Consider the following 22,200-nt stretch of genomic DNA (forward strand, 5'->3'; position numbering starts at 1 on the left):
CTTGCATTAGTGCCAGAGATGCCAGCAAACTGCTCTCTCCGTCATGGACCACCCACTGCACCCGCTCCATTCTATACTACAGAGGCAGCAGAGCTTATTCTCTCTCAGACTTATTCAACCTCGCTGCCATAAAGGACACTTCAGAATATCATTCCTACTGGCCTATGTGAAACTGTACAACAGCTTCCATCTTCGTGACAGGTGAACACACCTGCCAAAACCCCACACGCATTTCAATATCAGACCTTCTTATTGCTGTTTCTTAGAGTTATAGTGTACATAATATTTATTAGTGATATTTGCACCAAATCTTTGTACACCACCAGTCTTATTTTTATTTTATTTTATTATTTTTCTTTATCACTGTTGTATATGTAAAAGGTTATTTTGCACTACTATTGTGCATTACGAGGCCTTCAAACCTCTCTCTCTAACCTATCTCTCAATATATCAAAGTGCACGTGTATGCTTGCAGGCCAACCAACTAAAAGCTCGTAATACACCACCATTTCGTTTGAGGCTGGAGCAGTTGTAGCGTTTGTATGGAATATGTGATGCGCAAGTATTGATATACATACGGTAACCAAAGGAATGTGTCACACTGATGTCAACTTGTTATTTACTTTCCAAATCTGAATGACTGAGCAAGGCGAAAGGAGAATTAATCAACCGCTGTGTGACCAGGCAGGCGAAAAATAGCGGTGTGTGGGGGGATGGGAAGAGCCCCCGAGAGGCCAGATAGGCAACAACATGCTACACTGTAGTCTCAGCGCACTGTCCTTAAACTGAAACAAGATATCATAGTGCACTTAAGCTCGAGAGCCATGTTTTAATGGTATTAATTATCCCGCCTAATCTATATGGGGGGAGGAGGGGGGTCAAATTTAATACACGCTCTGCTCAATCCACACGTGCGCAAATATACAAAGTGTACAGTAGTTATGCGTTAATGGCACACATAGGTTCCAGACAGCACGTGTATCTGTATATTTTCCATAAGGTGTTAACAAATTGACACTTTGGCTGCTGATTTGGCTAATTAGGCCAATCAGATACAAATGAGATAAAACAGTCCCTGGATTATTAACCCCAGAATAGATCGTGTTTATAATAGTCAGGTTTATTAAAGACAGTTTAGCCTTCAACCCCCCGCCCCCGTCCTCTCTCTCTCTCTCCTATTCTCTGTGTAAGTCTCTCTCTCCCTGCCGTTTAGCGCTCGCTGCTGTCTCTTTCTGCTCCTGTTCTCAGTGAACGGTGAGGGTGAAACTCTACAGAGAGTAGCCTGCAGCCTCAGCCACAGAAACCCGGGTTTATTCCAACTTTACCGCCAGTTGTGCGTGTGTGTGCGCGCGCGCGTGCGTGTCTGGGTGAACACGCTTTGTTAGCACAGCAAATTTAGCCGGCAGTGAGTCACACACACACTCACACCCGCGGTCGGAACTTGAAATGTGACGGTAATCAAAATGGGAGGAAAGTCGTAGCTAGCTCGCTGAAGTTGGAGGTTCTCCTTGTGGAAGAAGAAGGAAGAGGTGGCGGCGGACACCACGAGTTCACTCACAATAAAAGGTAAGCTAAGTAAAGGTCGAGTGGCACTGTTTTGGGCAGCACTGCATTCAGGCTGCTTGTGTGTTTATGTGGGTTAAAAGCAAAGAGGATAATGACTTTGAGAAATTGGTGATTACGGCGTTGATTATGAGGATACTTGCCGGCACAAAGCTTAGTCACCCATTGACTCCACACGTGTGTTGAAATTCCCGTTTGCGCCTTTTAATTTAGCCTCTTTTGTTCATGATTTTTCAAACAGCCTACTTTTCTGCTACATTGTTGTTTTTCTTAAAGAAACATACTCATGCTTAACCTTATGTAGCCGACCTGTGGACTACTTTTACTAAACAGACTTAAGTTTTAGAGGTTCAAGGTTGTCCCATTGTGGTGACTGATTAGTTTGTCTACTTTGGTGGAAATGTGCTACTGAAGTCAAACAACATTAAGCTGCACTTTAGGTCATTTTGTTTGAGCTAAAGCATGAATGATACATATTTATATTGTCATGCAGACTTAGGAAGCGCATGTGTGGGGGAGGGGAGAGAAATTCAACTGTACTAGACAGTGCCACCAGTTTCAAGGGCCAGTTCATGCTCTTGTATAACTCCAGTTTTAAATTGTTACTGTTAAGCTTATGACCTTCTACCATGCAGCACAGCACAGGCAGACGCTTTTAGAGAAACTCTGCTGTGTAGGAAGGAATATAAATTGTGATAATGCATGTCTACATAACACTCAACAAGCACAGACTACATTAGGAGAGAAATGAGAGATTGAGAAACGTGGTTTGACCTGCCTTTTACGACTCTAAATAGTGCCTGGAATGATGGGATACAGCTTCAACAGTCTTGTCTGCTTTAAGAGAATCAAAGTGCATCTTAATCCAGGTTATTCCAAGTTTTGGCCTTCTCCCAGTTGAATATATCCAAGATAATTAAAAACAAGGATAAACATTGACTTCTTTTAATTAAGAGGATAGGCTCTATGCCATGTGGACCAGTCATGCTTTTGTACCGGTTCACCAAGAAGAGAAACAAAAATGTTAATGTTGCTATATAAAAAAGATTCAGATGCCAGGACTGGCTAAAACCCCTGCTATTTAAATTCTGTAACCTGATTCTACTTCAGTGGCCCACATAAGTAATGTCAATGTGATGCTCCCATTTCTTGTTGACCTAGTGGCAGTATTTGAATGTTATTTGATCTCAATACGAGTTACATATTTTCTGGGATTTTTTGCTGAACAGCCATGTCACAGCATGTCAGTTCCCTTTAGGGCAGGACTCCAACACAGCCACCCTACAACAGGAATTTTCTTCTGTTTTAACCTCTCCATTGTTGGTTCATAATTTTTTTTTTTTTTTTTTTTTTTTTTTGGCGTTGGGTGATTATCTTGTGTCATAAACCAACCTCTCCTAAGCTTGAGGTCGTTGATCTCAATCATGCCATTCTCTTGTAAATTTTCTTATTACTGTGTCAATTTCATTGTTACTTCAAGCACTGTAAGGCGGGGTGGCCAATTAATTTTCCCAAGAGGCCACATGAGAAACTAGGAGTGTTATGGAAGGCTAAACTCAGTTTTGTTTATCACTTTTTGAACTGCTAGCAGTAAGAGTAAATGTCACAGTTGGGCCTTAATTGTGGCCTTTGAAGTAAAAATGTCCCAATCCATAATACTACCTCCACCATACTTCACAGTTGGTCTTAGTGTCATCCAGTGAATTTTTTTTTCTTCAAACCAAGGAGTTTCTGCTGGTTTTTTATTTATAGCAGCAGGAATGTCTACTTTTACTTAGAGACATTTTTTATGATTTTGAATTTGCTGAACACCCAGGTCTATAAAAATGCTTTCCTTCCTTTTCTTGCATTTTCCATTTCTATAATGGTTTTTCCAAGGTCCTGTGAAATTTGAGGCATAGTTCACACGAAGAAGTCTGTTTTTTTTGTTTTGTTTTTTTTTTCTTCCTTCTTTTTTTAACTAGACTTTTTTTGAGGCTACAGTTTAGTAGCTTCCCAATCCTCATTGATGACCTAATTTATAAGGAGGGGCACGTCTACAACGAACACTTATAATCTCATTTCCAGCCTGTACTGTGAATAGTTTATTTTATGTGCTTAATAGTTTACCTTGCAAATTTACCATACATATGGAGTGTGTGCACACTGGATAGTAATGCCAAATTATCATTAATTGTTTATGTAATGTCACTTACAAAGAGTAAGGGAAAAAAGAAAAGGTCTCATGTATGACTGGTGTGTAAAATGTTTGAGTGTCAAGCAGGATATTCTTTTAGATTGAGTTGTTTAAATGCACTTTCTTGCGCTGTGTTGTTTTCTAAAGATCTGGTGTGACGAGTGTCTTAAACAGTTTTTGCAACCAGCTGCTCCACTTCAGTCCAGTAGTTGGTGGGAATGTAGAAGACAACTGTGATGACTCAATATAAAGTAAGGGGTGGGCAACACTGCAACAACAGCGAACATGTAGGAGATTCAAGTCTTGCTGCAGTTTAATGTGATTTACTGCTTTAGAATTGGGGTCACTGAGTCAGTGCAGGAAGAGAGATGAGCAATAGAAGCAAAGTGAATTCAGAACACCCCAAATGCTGGACTTCAAGTAAATAAACTTGCAAGCTGTTGCTGAGATTGTCCGTGACTTTATTGAGGCTGAATTAAAATGCTACTCCAGCCAAATTTAATAACATCATTCACGCTATGTAAAATAATTTCTCCATAACCCAATCTAGTCTGCTTACCGTGTGGTGAAAACCTGTCCTTTGTTGTATGAGTTGTGTTGAACTCTAATTACAGTAGTTACAAAAGTTACAGGTTCAGTGCCACCTGGTAAAAGAACACCAGGATTTAGTTTCAGTGTTTTGCCTGTATTAATCTCTAATGTTCAGCATTAGAATTAATACTCTATAAAGTATGAGTAATGATATAGACTTTAAATCCTTCTTTTCTTAGTGGATTTATCTGTCTTTTTATTTGGCGTTCCAATAAATTGACACAATTACCATTTGTACTGAATCCTCAGGGGGCATAGCCAAATAACATTGTTAGGCTGCTTCGTGACAGGATCTGAGATGAAAGGTGTTCTTTTTACCTTCCATGCAATACCTGGTCTTGTGTTTTAAAAGAAGAAGAAAAACCATCTCATGGCCTACAGTCTATGAAACATAATAGTTCAATTATTATTTTATTTTTTTTAACTTATTTATATCTAACTACTGTAAGAAAACATCAGATCCACAGTGCAATGAGACTGTATTAAAAACAGAAATGTATTCCCTCTTCATAAGTAGGGCAAGGAAGTCCTGTGTGTCAGCCTTGTGGTGCTGCAAATCTCTTCACTGGGCTGTCCAAATATTTCTGTAGCAGTATTTATTTATGATAGACCATGGGGGAAGGTGGGCCATTCTCTCCCTTCAAAAGAGACATGCAGTGTTCAGTGGCGACCAGCCAACTGGTGCACTGGTGGTTACTCTAAAATAACTGCCATACAAGTACTGACTAGTTGAAGGCTGTAGTTATTTATTTGGACATCATTTGGTGTTAGGGTGGTGCTGTTTATCATTGTGTGAGCTACAGCCTATGGTGTCTTCCCTCTGTCCCTACTTAGAATAAAAGTAGAGCAAGTATATATCCCTTTAGGCATCTGTTAAAAATTTAAGTATTAATGTTTAGCGCTTTTCAATTGTAGGCAGATGATCACATCTCTTAAGTGTGACTTGCTTGATTTTTTTTTTTCTTGGTTTTTTTTTTGTTACTTTTTAGAAGGATGAATGAAGAAATAGTTGGTGGATGACTTTTCAGGAAGTTGTGCAAGCACATACTTGCCAGAGTGGGAAAGTTCTTTACTGATGGTCATATTGTGTTTTTTGCCTACGTCTTAATCTTCATCCTGAGTCAGCCACGTAAGCTTATCTTATCTTTTGTGGAGCAATCAGTGTAGTTATGCATGCAAAGTATGTCATCATCATCTTAGCCCCACTCCGTGCTACATCATTTAACAAAGACTTGTGCACCTTTTGGAAACTGGGCTTAAATATTGATTGAATATTGCGATTTGATATGTGAGAGAATCCCCTGCTTATGATGGATTCACAGTTGTTTCTGAATTATATTTTATTTATTTAAAAAAATCAGCATCTGTATGTTTTTGGTTTGTTTGTTTTTTAAAATCTCTTTATAATTCCAGTCACTTGAAAGGCTGTAATTCAAACTTTGCAGTTGCTTGGGCTTCTGGGTTTGCAGTATGCTGATGGAAACCCTGCAGTATATGTGTGCATGCTTGGGTTTTGTCAGTAACACTGAAAGTCCACAGTTCTCAAAAGGACTGGATGATGTTAGGGCTGTTAGAATTGGCCAAAAAAGACATTTCGTTATTCCTTTATCAAAATCCACTCAGGTTCAAACCATTATTGCATATTAGACGTATCTGCAGCATGTCTGCAAGCAGGCATACCACTACAATGAGACATCATGTCTTACATAGTTATTTTATTTAACGTTGTTTATTTTTAGATTGATTTGAGTGCAAATCACACTTGAGCTCAGCTGTGAACTCCATGCCATCAAAACCACATGGTTGTTACAGAATTATTCACTCTTGTCAGACCCTGGACTTACATTTCATTTTCAGTCACTGATAGTGACAAGCTGTAACTTCTGTCCATGCTTTTAGGTTGTCTGCTGGTGTAGTGCAAAATGTAAGGATCCTGATGACTGAATTTAGCCTCTAGTAGTTAGAGCTATAAAGAAGTTTGAAAAACTAAATTAAAATAATCAGGGAAATGTTGTGACTTAACACATTAAGATTTACCTTATTGTGGTAGGCTTAATTGTTTGCTCCCTGTATTTCCTTGCACCAGCAGCTGTGTGTCTGAAATCTGAAGCAGCAAGCAGCTCTGCTGTTTCCACTCTGCCACTGTGCAACATTGTGGGTAAATATTTCCACATTAACAGTCCTGTTCCCAGCTGCTGGGTCTAAAAACTTTACTGGTAGAAACTCTGCATTGCATTATGTGTGGCTTGCAAGATAAGACAAATGGCATAACAGTGTTGCTTGTCGTTTTTGTTTTTCCAAAGAATATTATTTATTTGTATGTATTTTATAGTTAGATTATATTGATTATATAATCCAATTTAGAGTACTTGTTGACAGCCTCATGTTATGTAGGTTAGTTCATTCAACTAGCCAACATCCACCTCATAATAAGTGATTTCCATTTTATTTGTGGAGGTGGTGTGTAGGTGCTTGGGCCAGGTGGGCTGTCAGCCATGTACCACAATGTTGGAAACTTGCATTAAGGTGAAAGGTATCTCTCTTGCTCTCTCTGTGGGCTGGCAATAGTAGTGCTGCAACAGCAGCACTGTCTTTGTGGACAACAGCTGTTCAGTGAGGTAGCTATATGCAGAGATTGAGGCAGGCAGTATGGCTCGAGCATCACACCAGTGCCATTTTAATGCCATTACAATTAGAGCAGGGCGATATGACCAAAAATATTTATCACGATATAGATCTGAAAATTTGCGATAACGATATAACTGACGATAATTGACACTAGACAAAATACTTTACAACTCCACAATTTTATTAGTGCAAAAAAACCCCATCAATGTATTTTCACTTAAACAAGCAGCTGTTTTTTGCATTAAAGTTATATAAAAATGTAACAGTACAAATGCAAATTCCTTGCTGACAGTTTAACCTAAAGGCATTTCCAGTGGAAATTGGCCGACATATCCTCAGCATAACGAAGTATAATATCCACAAAACTTAAAAAGAGCTTATACACATGCAATACGGTAATATTATGTTGAAGCACTGTACGTATCCCTCCGGAGGCTCCTGCCTACGATAGCTGTAATGCTCCAACAATCCATCAAGTGGTGCGGGTTTGTAGCTTAGCAAAGTCGTACTAAAACATTTGACAGATTTTCGAGCACCGTGTACCACATAAAATCGTTTCGAGGTCAGTAAACACAACCAGAATTCAAACATAAGGCACACGGGATTATAAGGGGCACTGTCGATTTTCAGAAAAATCAAATGATTGATTTTTAAGTGTGCCGTATTTTCCAAAAAAAAAAAAAAACGGTAATAATGACGGTCCGCTAGCATGCTCCACCAAAAATAGTGCTTTGTTATGTATCTGACAGACGAAAGCTAAACCAGTTCCACACCACTGAAGTTGCAGCATTTTTACAAACCAATTCTGGTTCATCCGTTTCATTCAACGATCCGCTTTCGCCCTTGTCATTCTCCGTCGCCGCCGTGCCTTTTTCGCCATGTGCGTATGAAAACAAAGGCACTGCGCATGCGCATTTTACCCATATTCTATCGCGATATTTCATTTTCTTGTCATTGCCCAACATTATACCGGTATTACCGTGAACGGTATGATATGTCCTAATTACAATATCATAGAGAGAAACCCAGTGATTTTCTTTGAGCAAGCATGTGGTGACAGCGGGGATGGAGGGGGGAAAAAAGCTTTCACTTGAAGCTTGACACTAGAAGCGAAGATAGAAAAGAAGACTACAGGGAAACGACAAACACTGAGCTCAGAGGGCTTGTATCTGAAGACCAGGAGCGTGCAGCTCTGAGTCCAGAGATCCCTGCAGAAAGACACAATGAGAGAGGACATGTAGAGGAACAAAGAAGCACAAACTACAGATGGTAGAAGGCAGAAAGTTAATGCATGCAACTCTGACATTTAAATGCACGCCAACTGAAAGCCTTAATAAAGGCATTCAAAAAAACAGAATAGAGTTGAGGTGAGGCTAAGTGCATCATGCAGCAGCTGGATGTATATGCAGCAGTATTTAAGATCAGTTTTTATTACACAGCAATAGCAGTGTTTAGTTTTTTGTTTTCTTCGTTTATGCTTAAAATTGCAACAGGATATCGCAATAAGACAATTTCATAGTTTTGGCCAAGAAGCAAAAATGAATGTACTTCTGTAAAATGTGGTAGTAGTATTCTGTGACTGTCTATAATTGTGTGTATTTCCATGACCCATATACTCATGCGGTTGCAAGAGGAAACCCTAAAATGTCCCAAACTTTTATTGCTCGTGTGCAGTCAGTTGTTCAGCATGGAAGATGCTGTGTGGAGGACACAGACAAAGGGAAATCTTTGGTGTGTTGCTGTTAGTGTTACACGGTGTAAATGCTGGCTAAAGCCGCATTAGATCTTCATTCTAAGCCGTGAGATGGCTTAGAATGAAGATCAGTTTTTCAGCACGCTTGTCTGACTTGTTTGCTTGACCCTGATGTCAGATGGAAGGAAAGCTCAAGGAGAGTGGGGGTATTTAGGGTGGCATGAGCAGCTGTTGACAGAGAAGCAAGAGCCTTTGGTCACCATAGCAACACTTGTATTGCCTACACTGGTGTGTCTCGGTGTTTACAGCTCATTTGTGCTATCCTCATTTTGATGAAGAAAAAGAAATGCCTTGCAGAGGCCTCTGAAATGACTACTAACTTGTTAAGGATTCTTTATTACTATTGAATAAATACACAAAAGCTATAATGGTTACTTTTTTTTTTCGGGTAGTGAAATAGTGTTTATGCAAAAGCTTGTTAAGACATACTGTACACTCCCATAGAGATGTAATACTTTCAGTTCCTGTCAGTGGTGTAGACAATGGCTGCATTTGCGTAATGTCAACACAGCCAAAACACTTCCAAATGCTCTATTCATTATTCATTTAGGCGTTTATTATCAGACGTGCAGATAATTCACTCTCCGCTTCGCTTGGTATGCACTGGCCTAGATGTAAAACCACATAAATTTGTGAAGTTCTAACTGAGCAATGGGAAAGGTGGATTTTTATGTTGTTTGTGTGCTGCCTTCAGCATGAAGGGGAAAAAAAAAAAAAGCTTTGTGTCCCAGAATCTTCTCCACACAATGTACTTATTCGCCACCCACCCCCACAAAGCCATATACACAGGCATGCCCCACAGTGACTAGTTCTCGATACGCTTGTGTGATTGTATGTATGAAAGAAGCTTATCTGGAGACGCCAAATTAATAGCTTACCAGTAACCTGGTTATTTTGTCTTCAGTGTAGCTTGTCAGTAATCAGATTTATTTCCAGTTCCATGCTGTATGCTTTTAAACGAATCCGATATTGTAACATTTTAATATATGCAATAATTTGTTGTACTTGCATGACAAAATGATGCATCTGTCATCAGCCAAAATGACCAAAATCATTTAGGCAAGAATGTGCCTAGGTGTGGGCAGGTTGTTTCATGTAGTGGATAAAAAGCTGTTAAGAATGATTAGAGTAATATAGCACTTTTTATTTTTAAGGAATAAATATGCTACATTTTGACTTAACAGTAGTTAATAATTTTGTAACGTGTGAGAGAGATGGATGGATGATCTCATTTAGATGTTTTTACTAGAAATAATCAGTCATTTTAGCCCTCTTCTGTTATAAAATTAAAGCAGTTTTAGAGTGTACTCTTTGATGATGAAAATACAGATTCATCTTCTTTTGAGTCATATGCTCTGTTTATTAAAATAATTGATGTTTTGCTCTCTTATGGTTACAAATGTAGGGTCTGCGCTAATAGAGAAGACACCTGGGAATTTCCTTCTTTGAACACTATAATACTAGTTTGGTTTCAACTGAGAAAACTAAATGTCACCCGTATGCAAGTGAGAGATGACATTTTTATTTGATGTTGACGAGTTTTGCATGAGGGTGGATCTTGGGTCCTGAATGGAAACAATTATGGTGGCTCCATCAGTGATCCTTAGTCTGTTGCCATTTTCCAATCATTTCCCAGGGAGAAACCCTCTTTTCCAGTGTCTCTCTTGCGAGTGCAAATTCACTCATATTGCTGTGTCTAATAAGGAGTTCAAATTTGACTTGTAATTTGCGAGGATCATAGGATTGGGTGTGTTTGATGAAGCTCTAGTGGGACTGAATGCGCTCATTAATGTGTTATGTGGGATTCATGGTATCATGTTTGTGTCCATTTGCAAAGGTATTTGGTTACACAGAGTGAAGGTGTATGGGTATACAACCTATGCAGACATGCTTGCATGTAGACTTCAAAAAGGAAAAAAAAAAAAAAAAAGGCAGACAGAAGCTGCAGTGGTCACACAACTATGCCAGCTGCTTCAGCCTCATGACTCATCATGCTGAAAGATCTAGTAGCCCAGTCCTTGTAGTTCCAAGCATGGCCAACCATGGCTTGGAGAGCCTAAAGATTTTTTTTTTTTTTTTCTTTTCCGCAACTCATTACTGTAACAGGTAATTTCACGTGTAAGATGCACTCATCCAAAGGTGTTGTAATGTGTGGGTGTAGTCACTGGTTGGAATGAAAAACCTGCAGACTTCCATTGCACTTGGCTGGCCACCCCTGGTAAACATTAAGTGTTTCCACCCATAGCAAGCATGGGAGAAGTGTTTCCCCTAGAGACCGAAGGCTACCATCCCCCATCATTTGCCGACCTACATTGACTGTCATTTAGTGAGTCACTGAGAAAGGCAAAGGACAATGCACAAATGGTTGTTGTTGTTGTGATTACCTGTGTGGGGATCATTATCACAATGCACCCCTCCACTGTCCCCTTTGCCCCCCCCCACACACACACACCCCAGACTGCAGCCCAAACCAGAAGCTTCAAAGGCGGGTTTTACTCAGCAGAGCAGTTCAAGAGAAAATGGCTGCTGTTTCCAGGTCTTGTTTGCACATCTGTCAGGAGTTGACTGTTCAGGAGAAAATGGGGTCCGTGGTATGCAGGGGTTTTTTTTTAACATCGTTCTATTCCAGCCTGCATGTGTAGGAGATGCCTGTGTGTTTTTCTTTGCTGTATTATTATTATTATTATTATTTTTTTTTTACAGCCAAATGTTGATGTTCAGAAAGCATTTGATTGGATTTTTAGTGAGGTTTTCACAGGAAAAGATCTAAGATTTCTGCACAAGGTATTATTCAATTTGCTGTGAATTTTTGTTTCTATCTATGCACATTTAAATCAACACATGCTGTTTTAAATGCTCAAATAGTTGCATTTAAACGGTTTCATATGTAATCCTTTCATTTTCCTTAAGGGGAATATCAATATTTTGTTGTTGATCTGTTTTTGCACAGTTTAGAGCAGCTTGATATTTAAAACTCTTGGTTTATGTATTGAAGCAGGTTTCTGAGCTTTATAACCACCCCTTTTCCAAAAAAAAGTCTCTAATTTGAAATTTGACTTCATACAAATTAAGATTTGACCAGCTTTCATACTACTCTCCAGTCTTTCATCTGATATCCCTCTGTGGTCACAGTTCAAAATGTGAAGCTCAAAACAAGGAAGTTGGAAAAACGCTGTAACAGCATAGCATGACAATTTGAGTTCCCCCTCCCCCAACACTGCCACCTTCTGTGAATTGCATCATATGTTAGTCATGTCTGTTTCTTAGGAATGTACTAATTTATCGACAGAGCGTCTGTAGAGGGAAGTGTTAGGTGCTGACTATCCTTGGTCTTTCTGCAAAAAGAATAAAAAGGAAAAGAAAAGAGACATCTGTCCTTATATCTGACATCCAGTTTCATATTTCTTGTGAGTCTTTGAGTATCAGCTAGTACCTGCTATTTCTACATTCACATTATCTGCTATGATAAGATCAAATCCAAAGCTGTAGTACCTGGATAAATAAATCAACTATGCAGTAACTGGGCAGAAAAACATACTGGCAAAAGTCTAAGTTGTCTATTTCAACACTGAAAATATCTCGAAGCATTCAGCCACAGCATTGCTGGGCATTGTTGTCACGTTTTTTAGCCAGCAGCAGAGGCACAGTCCTGGCACAATATTGCTTTAGTATTGTGCTGTTGCTGCACAGAGCTAACCAGACCCGTGTCTACATGTTGCCACTGTGTCACTTGGGGACAGCCAGTAATGTGTGCTACTTTGTTCAGTTTTGGCTCTTGTTGGTTCTCTGGCTTTCGCTCTGTTGCAGAGAAGACACAATTTATAATTTAAACGTATAGACTGTTCTCTGCAGCCATTGTTTATGTTTTTAATGTGTGCTTCTTATTTATGTATTCATTTGTAATTTTGTGATTCTTCTTCTTTGTGGTGCACACTCACCACTCACACTTTCCTATTTTAATCAGCTTTTCAACCAGTTGGCTTTAAACCTGCTGTAATCTTGTAATGTCATCAGTCAGGCAACATACTGTTGGCTTTCTGAAGGACTGCACTCCAGCATCTGCGTTGGTTTCAATCCAGTAATTATGTTATCTGTGTAGCCGTAGAGCTACACTCGACATCCACGCACGACCATAAATTGAGCAGAAATCAGAGCTGAATTGAGGTCTGGGTCATAGTGTGCTGGTATACAGGGATATGCACATGAATTCAGATTAGCACATCGCTTCGCATTAACATATCATGAATTCAGAAACAATAACATGCTATGTGAACACTAAGGAGGCATTAAGCAGGCTTTGTTTGGTTTAGTGTGATGGTCAAAGGTGGATTATGAGGGTGTCGTCTTAGAGGCAGTATAGTGAGAGTGGCTGCAGTGAGCCTGATGTCCTCAGCAGGGATGCTCATAATTGACCCATTAGGTGATTTTTATCAACTCTAGCAATTTCCATTTTTATTTTTATTTTTTGCTTTGCAGTCACATGTTTTCCATTTGACAGAGTTGATACGATTGTAGAGCTATATTTTTCTTCCGCCTGTAAATGGTGTCAATATCACCATGCAGGCATGTTCGTTGTGATGAGGTTTTATTTTTTTTGTCCGTTTTAATACAGTCTCTAAGACGAAGTGAAGACAGGAAACTCTTAAGATGATAATGGTAGCTTAATATAGAAAACAGATGGGTATTTCTGTAACTGTTGCTCACACGCTGATTTGTATTTCAGATGCGTCATCTGATTTCTCGTATGTGTATTTGCCACATGAAGACTGGTTTTGCTGGAGTGCAATTTGCTGCTTTGTTTCCGTTGATTGACAGGACATTAATCAAATCTGCCAGCTGAGAGACTGAAAGCATTTCACAAAGTAGGGTTACGTGTTTCATTGTTGAGTATTTTTCTCTTACCTGTGCAATAAGTGACATGAATCAGATTTCTATTTCAAACTGAGCCGTGTGGTTTACGATCAACAATGTGTTTGATTTTATTTGCATGTTGCTAAGCACATTAGACAGCCCTCTAATAAGTCCTACAAATCCTACGATCCTGTAAGCGTACAATCAGTTTGGATGTCTCATGTTTTTCTTCTGTGCTTATCTGAGTTCATCTGAACTGATAAACCTTTGCAGGACAGAGGTTGGCATCTTCTCTGGTTAGGCCCAGTGTTTAGTCAAAGGAGTCTTGAATGCACAGCGTGTTGTGTAATGGACGGTTGCATCATGTGCCCATCTGATAGAGGCTTTATTGGTGCTGCTGATGAGACCAGCATCTCTCTCTCTAGACTCCCATTTGATGATGTTTCCAGTTGTTTGGTATGTAGCTATAGAGGCCCTGGGAGCAGTGGCTGAACGCTTTGATGTGGCTAGTCTGTCTTAGTCCCATATGTAAGCTAATTAGCTAAAGGGGAAACACGAGGGCTGTGGGCCAGAACTGGGTACATCGATGAAGGTAGACAAGCTTAGCATTGTTTATTCTTTGGAAGAAGAGGGTAAAAGAACTCTTACCTTGAGTGAAATGTGTCTGTCATTATCATATGCTTCAGCAATCGATGAAATGAGAATAAAACTGTTGTCCATGTAATGCTTCTGACATTCAGGTGTATGTTTTGCAGTTGCGAGCGTCTTTGCTCAGAGTATAATGACATAGTCTTTTATGTTCAAAAATATAAAAGAAGCTTGCTGCACTAGTTAGAGGTAGCTATTATTCCAGTCCTCGGCATCTCTATGGGGCTACAACAAAGGTAGACCCAATTTGAAAGAATATACCAAGGTGAAAGAGTGAATAATTCATGTTGAGTAAAATGTTCAAGCCCTCTGGCTTTATGCCCACTGGTAATTGGGACAACACCGCTCTGTCTATTTTGCTCGATCTCTCTTGTTGCTATGCTACCGAAGGGAATCTTGAGTGGGCCTGGATAGTGTATGGAATGAAAGTTGGACAGCCATGCAGTCTTCATAGCTGACAGCATCCCTTTATGTCTCTTTATGGTGAAATGTCCATCTGTTTACTTCTTATTGGGAGAGCAGGAAATGGTTAGATGTGTGTCTTTGTGCATTCCCAGGTTTAATTTGGTTCCTTTGCTTTGTTGTCTGCTGCTCTGACATTTTCGTTCTTGTGGTGTTTACTATAAATTTGTGTGTGTTTACATTGTTTCTGTGGGTGTATATACAAGGTTTTTTTCCAGCTTCATTTACTCTGTTCTTGTAAAGCATGTGGGAGATTATGAACAGTACAGCAACCAAAAATTGTTAGAATTAACAATGTTACTCCATTTTGATTTAATTGTTAACGTAAGTACTGTTATTAAATACTTGTATTTGTTTAAACTGGAAGGTTAGGTGGGCTGCTATGATTAATTTTAAGTCACTAGATGGGCAGTAGAGTCATGCTTGATATCCTAAAATCAAAGCTTATTCCATCTACTTGCTTTTTGTTCTGAATGTAGATTTTTGGGAGGAACTAATCCAGCGCTTAACAACATCAGAGGATCGAGTCATGCAGCAGTGGTTAAGACCAGAGTGTGAATGAACTAACAGGAAGTGGAAGTGAGGGCTTTCCCGTGCGTGTGTTTGTTTGTCTGCGCATAGCTGTATCACTATGCAAAGACACATTGTGTAACTATTTTTACCAGTAGGAGATGCCAAATGGCATTCGGGTCAATAAAACTATGGATTTGTAAATGTCACATGCCAGAGCACAGACCTAAATATTAATCTCAGATCCCAATCTTGATCTCTTCTCAGGAGTGAGCTCAGCCTTCCAACATACCGCCTCCTTTCACTGGGCTAAGATGAGTATTACCAGCGACGAAGTGAACTTCTTGGTCTACAGATATCTCCAAGAGTCAGGTTTGCCTCTCAAATGTCTTTTTTTTTTTTTTTCTTCTTTGTAAATTTAGGATGTAAGCACCATGTGAAAACACAGTGTTGCATTGCTCTTGAAATATCAGCATGCTATTATACTCAGGGATCTGAATTTAAAGGATCTGGATCAGTCCCGAAACCCTAGCTGTTGTCTTTTATTACTGTTTATTGAGACTGTCTGAAGCCATCTGGCAGTGTACAAGCTACTAGCAGCTCTGAGAGGTCAACACTGAAAATTGGCATGCCTTATTGTACTCTCAAATGTCATGCTTGTTATTCCATTTTGTTGTTGTATTCAATTACTCTTAGCTTTGATTGGATCAGACAAGACTTTTCTTTGAATATTTGTGTTGTGTTTGTGCACATCTTGTGCTTGGCACTCTGCTGTTAATGAATGTGAATGGTGTTTTGTTTTCAGGTTTCTCCCACTCAGCATTCACCTTTGGCATTGAGAGCCACATCAGCCAATCCAACATCAATGGAACACTAGTGCCCCCTGCTGCTCTCATCTCTATCCTGCAGAAAGGACTCCAGTATGTGGAGGCAGAAATCAGCATTAATGAGGTGAGGGCTGGGACCTGCTGTTACTGACTCCCACAGATGTCTTCTGTTGCTTAATGATACAAAGACAGACTTTGATCTTGATGCCGACTCGCTAGGGTAACTGCAAGTGCTTATCCCCCCCCCCCCCCCCCCCCCCCCACACACACACACACACATTTACGTCGTCTTGTACTGGAAGAAGCCCTGAAGTGTGTTTGTATTAGGCTGCCAATTAGGAAGCACTCTTCACCTTTGTAATTGACGATTATCAGGGAAACGAGACGAGTCACTAATTAAAAACCACACCCCTCCACCATGCGTTCTTAACTCCTCTTGTGATGACAGGACGGCACGGTCTTTGACGGTCGACCGATTGAGTCACTGTCGCTCATTGACGCGGTGATGCCAGATGTGGTGCAGACGCGGCAGCAGGCCTTCCGCGACAGACTAGCCCAGCAGCAGACCACCTGTACCATAACAGCTTCAACCTCTGGAATCCAGTCCAATGCGCCAAAAAATGGAGAAGCCACTGTCAATGGCGAGGAGAATGGTACTCACAACATGAGTAAGTTGAACATTAATATCGTTGGTCGCAGCTTACAGTCACCACATTTTGTCTCTTAACTTTAACCCAAATATCTGAGTCATGACAGAAATGGTGACTCATGTAATACATTTCTGAGATCTGTTAATGTGACCTCATTGTGTTACAGATGTGTGTCAAGCTCACAGTCAGTTACTGTATATTCAGTTATGTCTGTAGCAGTGATAGCCATTTTCCATTGCCCAACATGTGTGAAGTAATATATGATGCATAGGTCAGAGTCTTCTTACTGGAATATAACAGCTTGAGAGTTGCTTTTAAAATTAGAGATGTCATAGTAGTTGAAGCACATCAATATATACTTTAGTTGACTTTTTTGAATAGATTACTGATTTTCTTTGTTGGCCCCCTGTTGCTTGAAAAGTAATATATTCACCTCCTTTGACAATTGTCTAAACTAAATACTGTAAACATTAATGGTAAATCTACACAATGCTTAAAACTTGCTGAGAATTGTAGGCAAATCTGTGTTTTGCGTGTATGTTAATGTACATAAAATATGTATCTGTCCACTCCTCAGATAACCACAGTGAGCCTATGGAGATGGATGTGGATGTTGAGATACCAGCCAGTAAAGCTACAGTACTCAGAGGCCACGAGTCTGAAGTTTTCATCTGCGCCTGGAACCCTGTCAGCGATCTGTTGGCCTCAGGGTCAGTCTCTGTCTGTGCTGAAACACATCTTAATTCATCCTGCATGAATCGTACTGTATTGTATTTACGCTGTGGTGTAAGACATCTAGCTTTATAAAAAAACACTGCTGATAGGTTGTATTTCCACAATCATTTGACCGCCTCCTGTTATGTTGGTTGGTTCAGTTCGGGGGACTCCACTGCCAGGATCTGGAACCTGAACGAGAATAATAACTCGATCTCCACCCAGCTGGTGCTGCGCCACTGTATCCGAGAAGGTGGCCAGGATGTCCCCAGCAACAAAGATGTCACCTCCCTAGACTGGAATGTAGGTTTCAGATCATACATCACATCTTTCCTCTCGTACCTTTACCATCTGGTAAACAGGCAGTGCCGTCAGGTAACAGTTCTGTTATGTTGTCGTCCAACAGAGCGATGGGACTCTCCTGGCAACAGGCTCGTATGATGGATTTGCCAGGATATGGACAAAGGATGGTATGTCCTCCATCATTGTCACACATTGTTGTTTCTTTTGCCATTAGATTTTTATTTTTTGACATTGTTGATGTGAAAAATGTAACCTTCGTGACAATTTTGTGAGGGATCTTTTCTAAGAGAAACTGATATTACTCTTATCCATTAGGAAATCTGGCAAGCACATTGGGTCAACATAAAGGGCCCATATTTGCACTCAAGTGGAACAAGAAGGGGAACTGTATTCTCAGCGCTGGTGTAGATAAGGTACTCCTAAAGATCCCCAGGCGTGGATTTGTCTTTCACTAATAATATCCTTGTGTTTTGGGGGGTTTTGTTTGCTTTTTTTGTTTCAAACCAGCCTTTTTTTGCTCATCAGACAAAGACTAAATCTCTGACATATCATTTTCTCATATCCATAGCCTAAAATTCTTAACAGTATTAAAAACAGGGAAAGAAGCCTGAAATTTTTGGCTCCCACATTAAATTTTCTTATCTGTCTTTTACGATTAATTTGTCTTTTTTATAGCACAACAGACATTTAATCAAATGGAATGGAGTAAAATTTTACCAAGAAAGGTTAAGCAAACTGAGTCGGTGACATTAACTGCAGATGGGTTTATGGACCATCGAACAACAGATGAGGCATGTGCATTTGTGCAGAAAAGTTGAGCTTGTGTTTTAAAATGCAATTGTAACTTTTCCAGACGACAATCATTTGGGACGCACACACAGGAGAAGCCAAACAGCAGTTCCCTTTCCACTCAGGTAAAGCGAATTCATGTATCCAGATAAATGACTGTTATAGATAATGAATATGATACAAAGTGACTGCTGCTCAGTTGCGATCGTGCAACCCTAATGAGTATGGATTTGTGCACAGCCCCAGCACTGGATGTTGACTGGCAGAACAACACCACGTTTGCCTCTTGCAGCACAGACATGTGCATCCACGTATGTCGACTTGGCAGCGACCGCCCCCTCAAGACTTTCCAGGGCCACACGGTGAGCAGCTTTTCTGACCCCATCTCTCTCTCACACTAACTTTAGTTCTACCTCAACATACATGCTAATGAGCGTTGTTTTGCAGAATGAAGTTAATGCCATTAAGTGGGACCCATCAGGTATGCTGCTTGCCTCCTGCTCGGATGACATGACCTTAAAGGTAAGACCAGTCTCCGGTCTTGGAGGTTAAAGAAAACAAACACATTGATTTGTATTCATACATACTTTGCTCTTGCCATTCCCCTCACGTGCAGATTTGGAGTATGAAGCAGGAGTCATGTGTCCATGACCTCCAGGCTCACAGTAAAGAAATCTACACTATCAAGTGGAGCCCCACAGGCCCCAGCACAAATAACCCCAACGCCAACATCATGCTTGCCAGGTAGGAGATTGACTATATATAACTCTCATTCAATACCGATCACACGGGTCAACTTTTAATGAAGTCCTGGCTTGTTGTGTTCACTATGAGCTGTGTGTATGTTGAACCTTATAGATCTGTTTGCGAAGGCCACAAGCCCCGATGCTTCTTGATGATAAGAAACTATGTCTCATTCTGCATTTACTTTAGTCTTCAGTAAATTTAGAGTTTGATATAACAGGCAATGTGAAATAGGTTAGGACATGGCCTTTAAAAACTGAAATGATGCAAATGGGTAGCTTTCAATAATGGAATTTTTTTTTCCCGTGTCTTCCTCTGCAATATAAAGCAGTGGAAATAAAAACTAGCATTTATTGAAGAAACTGATTATTAGGATGCTTTGATGCTGCTTAACCATCTGATTCCTATCCTCTGTTCTCCACACAGCGCTTCTTTTGACTCTACAGTGCGACTGTGGGATGTTGAACGAGGAGTTTGTATTCATACACTGACCAGGCACCAGGAACCGGTCTACAGCGTGGCCTTCAGCCCTGATGGCAAACACCTAGCCAGCGGCTCCTTTGATAAATGTGTCCACATTTGGAATACTACGGTAAGAGCCGGACTGGAATTTATACTGTGCCAAACGACAGAGAAGAGACAATTAATTGTCATTTGTTTGTGGCTTTGTTTCAGACTGGAGCCTTGGTGCACAGCTACAGGGGTACTGGCGGCATCTTCGAGGTGTGCTGGAACAGCACCGGAGACAAAGTTGGTGCCAGTGCCTCAGACGGCTCGGTAAGCTGTTTTGATTTTAGTTTTAATTTCAAATAAAACAAAAATGTCAGAAAGCTCTCACGACCAATATTTGAAGAACAGCGAGTAAAAATGCAGACTTGAAATGTAATATTAAAGCTATCTAATTTTTATTTATTTATTTTGACATTCTAGGTTTGTGTTCTCGATCTCCGAAAATAGCCCACTTGATGATTAATCCTGGATTGTGGAGAAAAATGCCTTCTCCTGCCATCAGCAAACACACACTCATTGCTCAAGGAAGGCTGTAAAGGTGAACTGAATGAAAACTCTCACCGGAATAAAACCAGATCACTGCAGCGGTTTTAACTCCAACTGAATTCAGCGCACCCTCCAGTCGATGTGTGTATTTTATGAGAAGCCTGTTTGAGACATAGCGGAAGCTGGCTAAGAGATTCCCCTAGACTGGACACAACTCGCTGGGTGCATCCATGTATTAAAATGGTTCCTTATGATGAAGTGCTGCGATCCCCACGGGCCACTGGTCCACCGTTTTCGGGTTGTGAGGGTAGAAACACGGATGAGCCGAGATATATAAAGACAAAAGTGTTATTGAGACACTGGTGTTTGGCTGTGAGAGGAAACAAATTGCGAGGAACTTCATGTCGTAATGAAGTAACACAACGAAAGTAGCTGATACTGAAAACTGAAGCACTGCTGCTGTCTGTTGACACAGTGCTTAATTTCTCCCCAGTGGAGAAACGTTTGTTTCAAGAGTAATTCTTCCTTTTCTTTTCTTTTTTCCTTTGTTCCTCCGTCTTTTCTTTTTTTGTATCTATTTTCCACAGATGGATTTTTGAAAATCAAACTGAATGTGCCGCTATGAGGTAGTTCTTAGCTCCTTTTTAACATCAGGTTCAACAACACAAAAGGAAAGGCCTGCCAAGAAATTGTCCTAACTTCCAAAAATGACCTGTTCGATTCAGTCGTCAGAAAACGTCATTCTGTGGACAAGATGTGAAAAGTGTGCTTTATACAGAGAATTATCTGCCACTCTAGATGTAAATTTAAAGAATGTAAAGATGTAAATTAGATTCATACACAGACTTATATACTGTGTATATATGTTTATATACAGCACACTTTATTGCAATCCTGTAGGGGCTTTTTAATGGCTAGAGCTATCAGATCTTTGCTGATAATTCAAGACAAGACCACTCTTTAAATGAAGTGCATATCTCATGAGCTTCTTATGTTGCAGCCTTTCTGAAATCTGCCAGTCGTATCCATTTGATCGAGCTTACTTTTCGTTAAGTGAATCACAGAAAAAACATCAAGGAAAATGGCTTGAGCATTGTTGTTCTTCTCTGCTGATCACTAAAAGCCATGGAGGAAATGTACACCGCATCATCTGCATTTGGGAAGTTCTCTTGTTAAAGATTTTAGCAGTCATCACGATCCTACTTAGCCTGCTGCTTTTATTTCTGTTTTGTGTGTAAAACAAGTCATCACGGGACTCACAAACCTGTAACTGCCAAGCAGACAAGCAAGGAAAGTTTCTGCAGCTTGTTTTATTATTAGCATGGTTCCTCTCTGGCACTTTTCCTCTGATCAGCCTACTGAAAATTCTGATCATTTGACCAGGAGGTGGATTTTATGCAAAAGCCTTGCTGTTGTTTAAATTTTTTTTCAGGTGTGCTGAGCTTGAAATGTGTTGTGAGCAGTATGTCTGCCTGCTTGGATGTAAAGTAAAAGTATCTTCAAGCGAACCTGCTACCACTTTGATTTGCCTTTTTAGCTTTTAATATTTTTTTAAATTTCATTTTATTGTTTGATTTTATTTGTTTTTGTCTCACTTTTTGTCAGCTTCAGCAGGAGCAACATGAAGTGCACTTTTGTATCGGTGGGCTCAGAAAAAAAATCACATTTTGCTGAAAGTCAAGGTCCAACTATTTGTTTTTATTTTTTTGTTTTTTTTTTAATGTCACAATTGGATACTAATGGGTGTTTAATTTTTTTTTGACTACATTTTTTTTTTTAATTTGCTAAGAGCCATTATTGTCTGTGTCAGACTGAGCATTGGGCTGTAGGTCAGTGGCCATTCTTGGCATGCTAAGGAGCCCAATATGGAATAAGCGCTGTGACGGCTACTATCTTTTTCACCCTGATCCAGGGTCTGTCACCTGTTTCCAAGAAAAAAAAACATTGAAGTCATTCAGTGTCTCAAATAAATTACTCTATTTTGATAACAGAACT

At 40.0% G+C, this 22,200-nt stretch overlaps 1 protein-coding gene across 1 annotated transcript; it reads left to right on the forward strand.

The window, feature by feature from the left end:
- Positions 1-1,192: 1,192 nt before the first annotated feature.
- tbl1x (transducin beta like 1 X-linked) lies at positions 1,193-22,198 on the forward strand. Its single transcript, XM_004557861.5, has 15 exons — positions 1,193-1,566; positions 15,450-15,554; positions 15,988-16,133; positions 16,458-16,677; positions 17,237-17,369; positions 17,535-17,676; positions 17,780-17,843; positions 17,992-18,089; positions 18,530-18,590; positions 18,706-18,827; positions 18,913-18,987; positions 19,082-19,209; positions 19,636-19,801; positions 19,885-19,986; positions 20,140-22,198. Exons 2-15 carry the CDS (start codon positions 15,497-15,499, stop codon positions 20,164-20,166), a joined length of 1,542 nt encoding a protein of 513 aa, XP_004557918.1. The 5' UTR covers positions 1,193-1,566; positions 15,450-15,496; the 3' UTR covers positions 20,167-22,198.
- The last annotated feature ends 2 nt before the right edge of the window (positions 22,199-22,200 follow it).

This window comes from Maylandia zebra, linkage group LG16, assembly GCF_041146795.1.
Source record: "Maylandia zebra isolate NMK-2024a linkage group LG16, Mzebra_GT3a, whole genome shotgun sequence".
Lineage (NCBI taxonomy): Eukaryota > Metazoa > Chordata > Actinopteri > Cichliformes > Cichlidae > Maylandia > Maylandia zebra.

Bases quoted from the DNA above. Each gene is read 5' to 3' on its own strand.
- tbl1x (XM_004557861.5), top strand. From the start codon at position 15,497: ATGAGTATTACCAGCGACGAAGTGAACTTCTTGGTCTACAGATATCTC. The intron at 15,555-15,987 runs GTTTGCCTCTCA...TTTTGTTTTCAG, and splicing joins CAGATATCTCCAAGAGTCAG to GTTTCTCCCACTCAGCATTC. The intron at 18,828-18,912 runs GTGAGCAGCTTT...GTTGTTTTGCAG, and splicing joins AGACTTTCCAGGGCCACACG to AATGAAGTTAATGCCATTAA.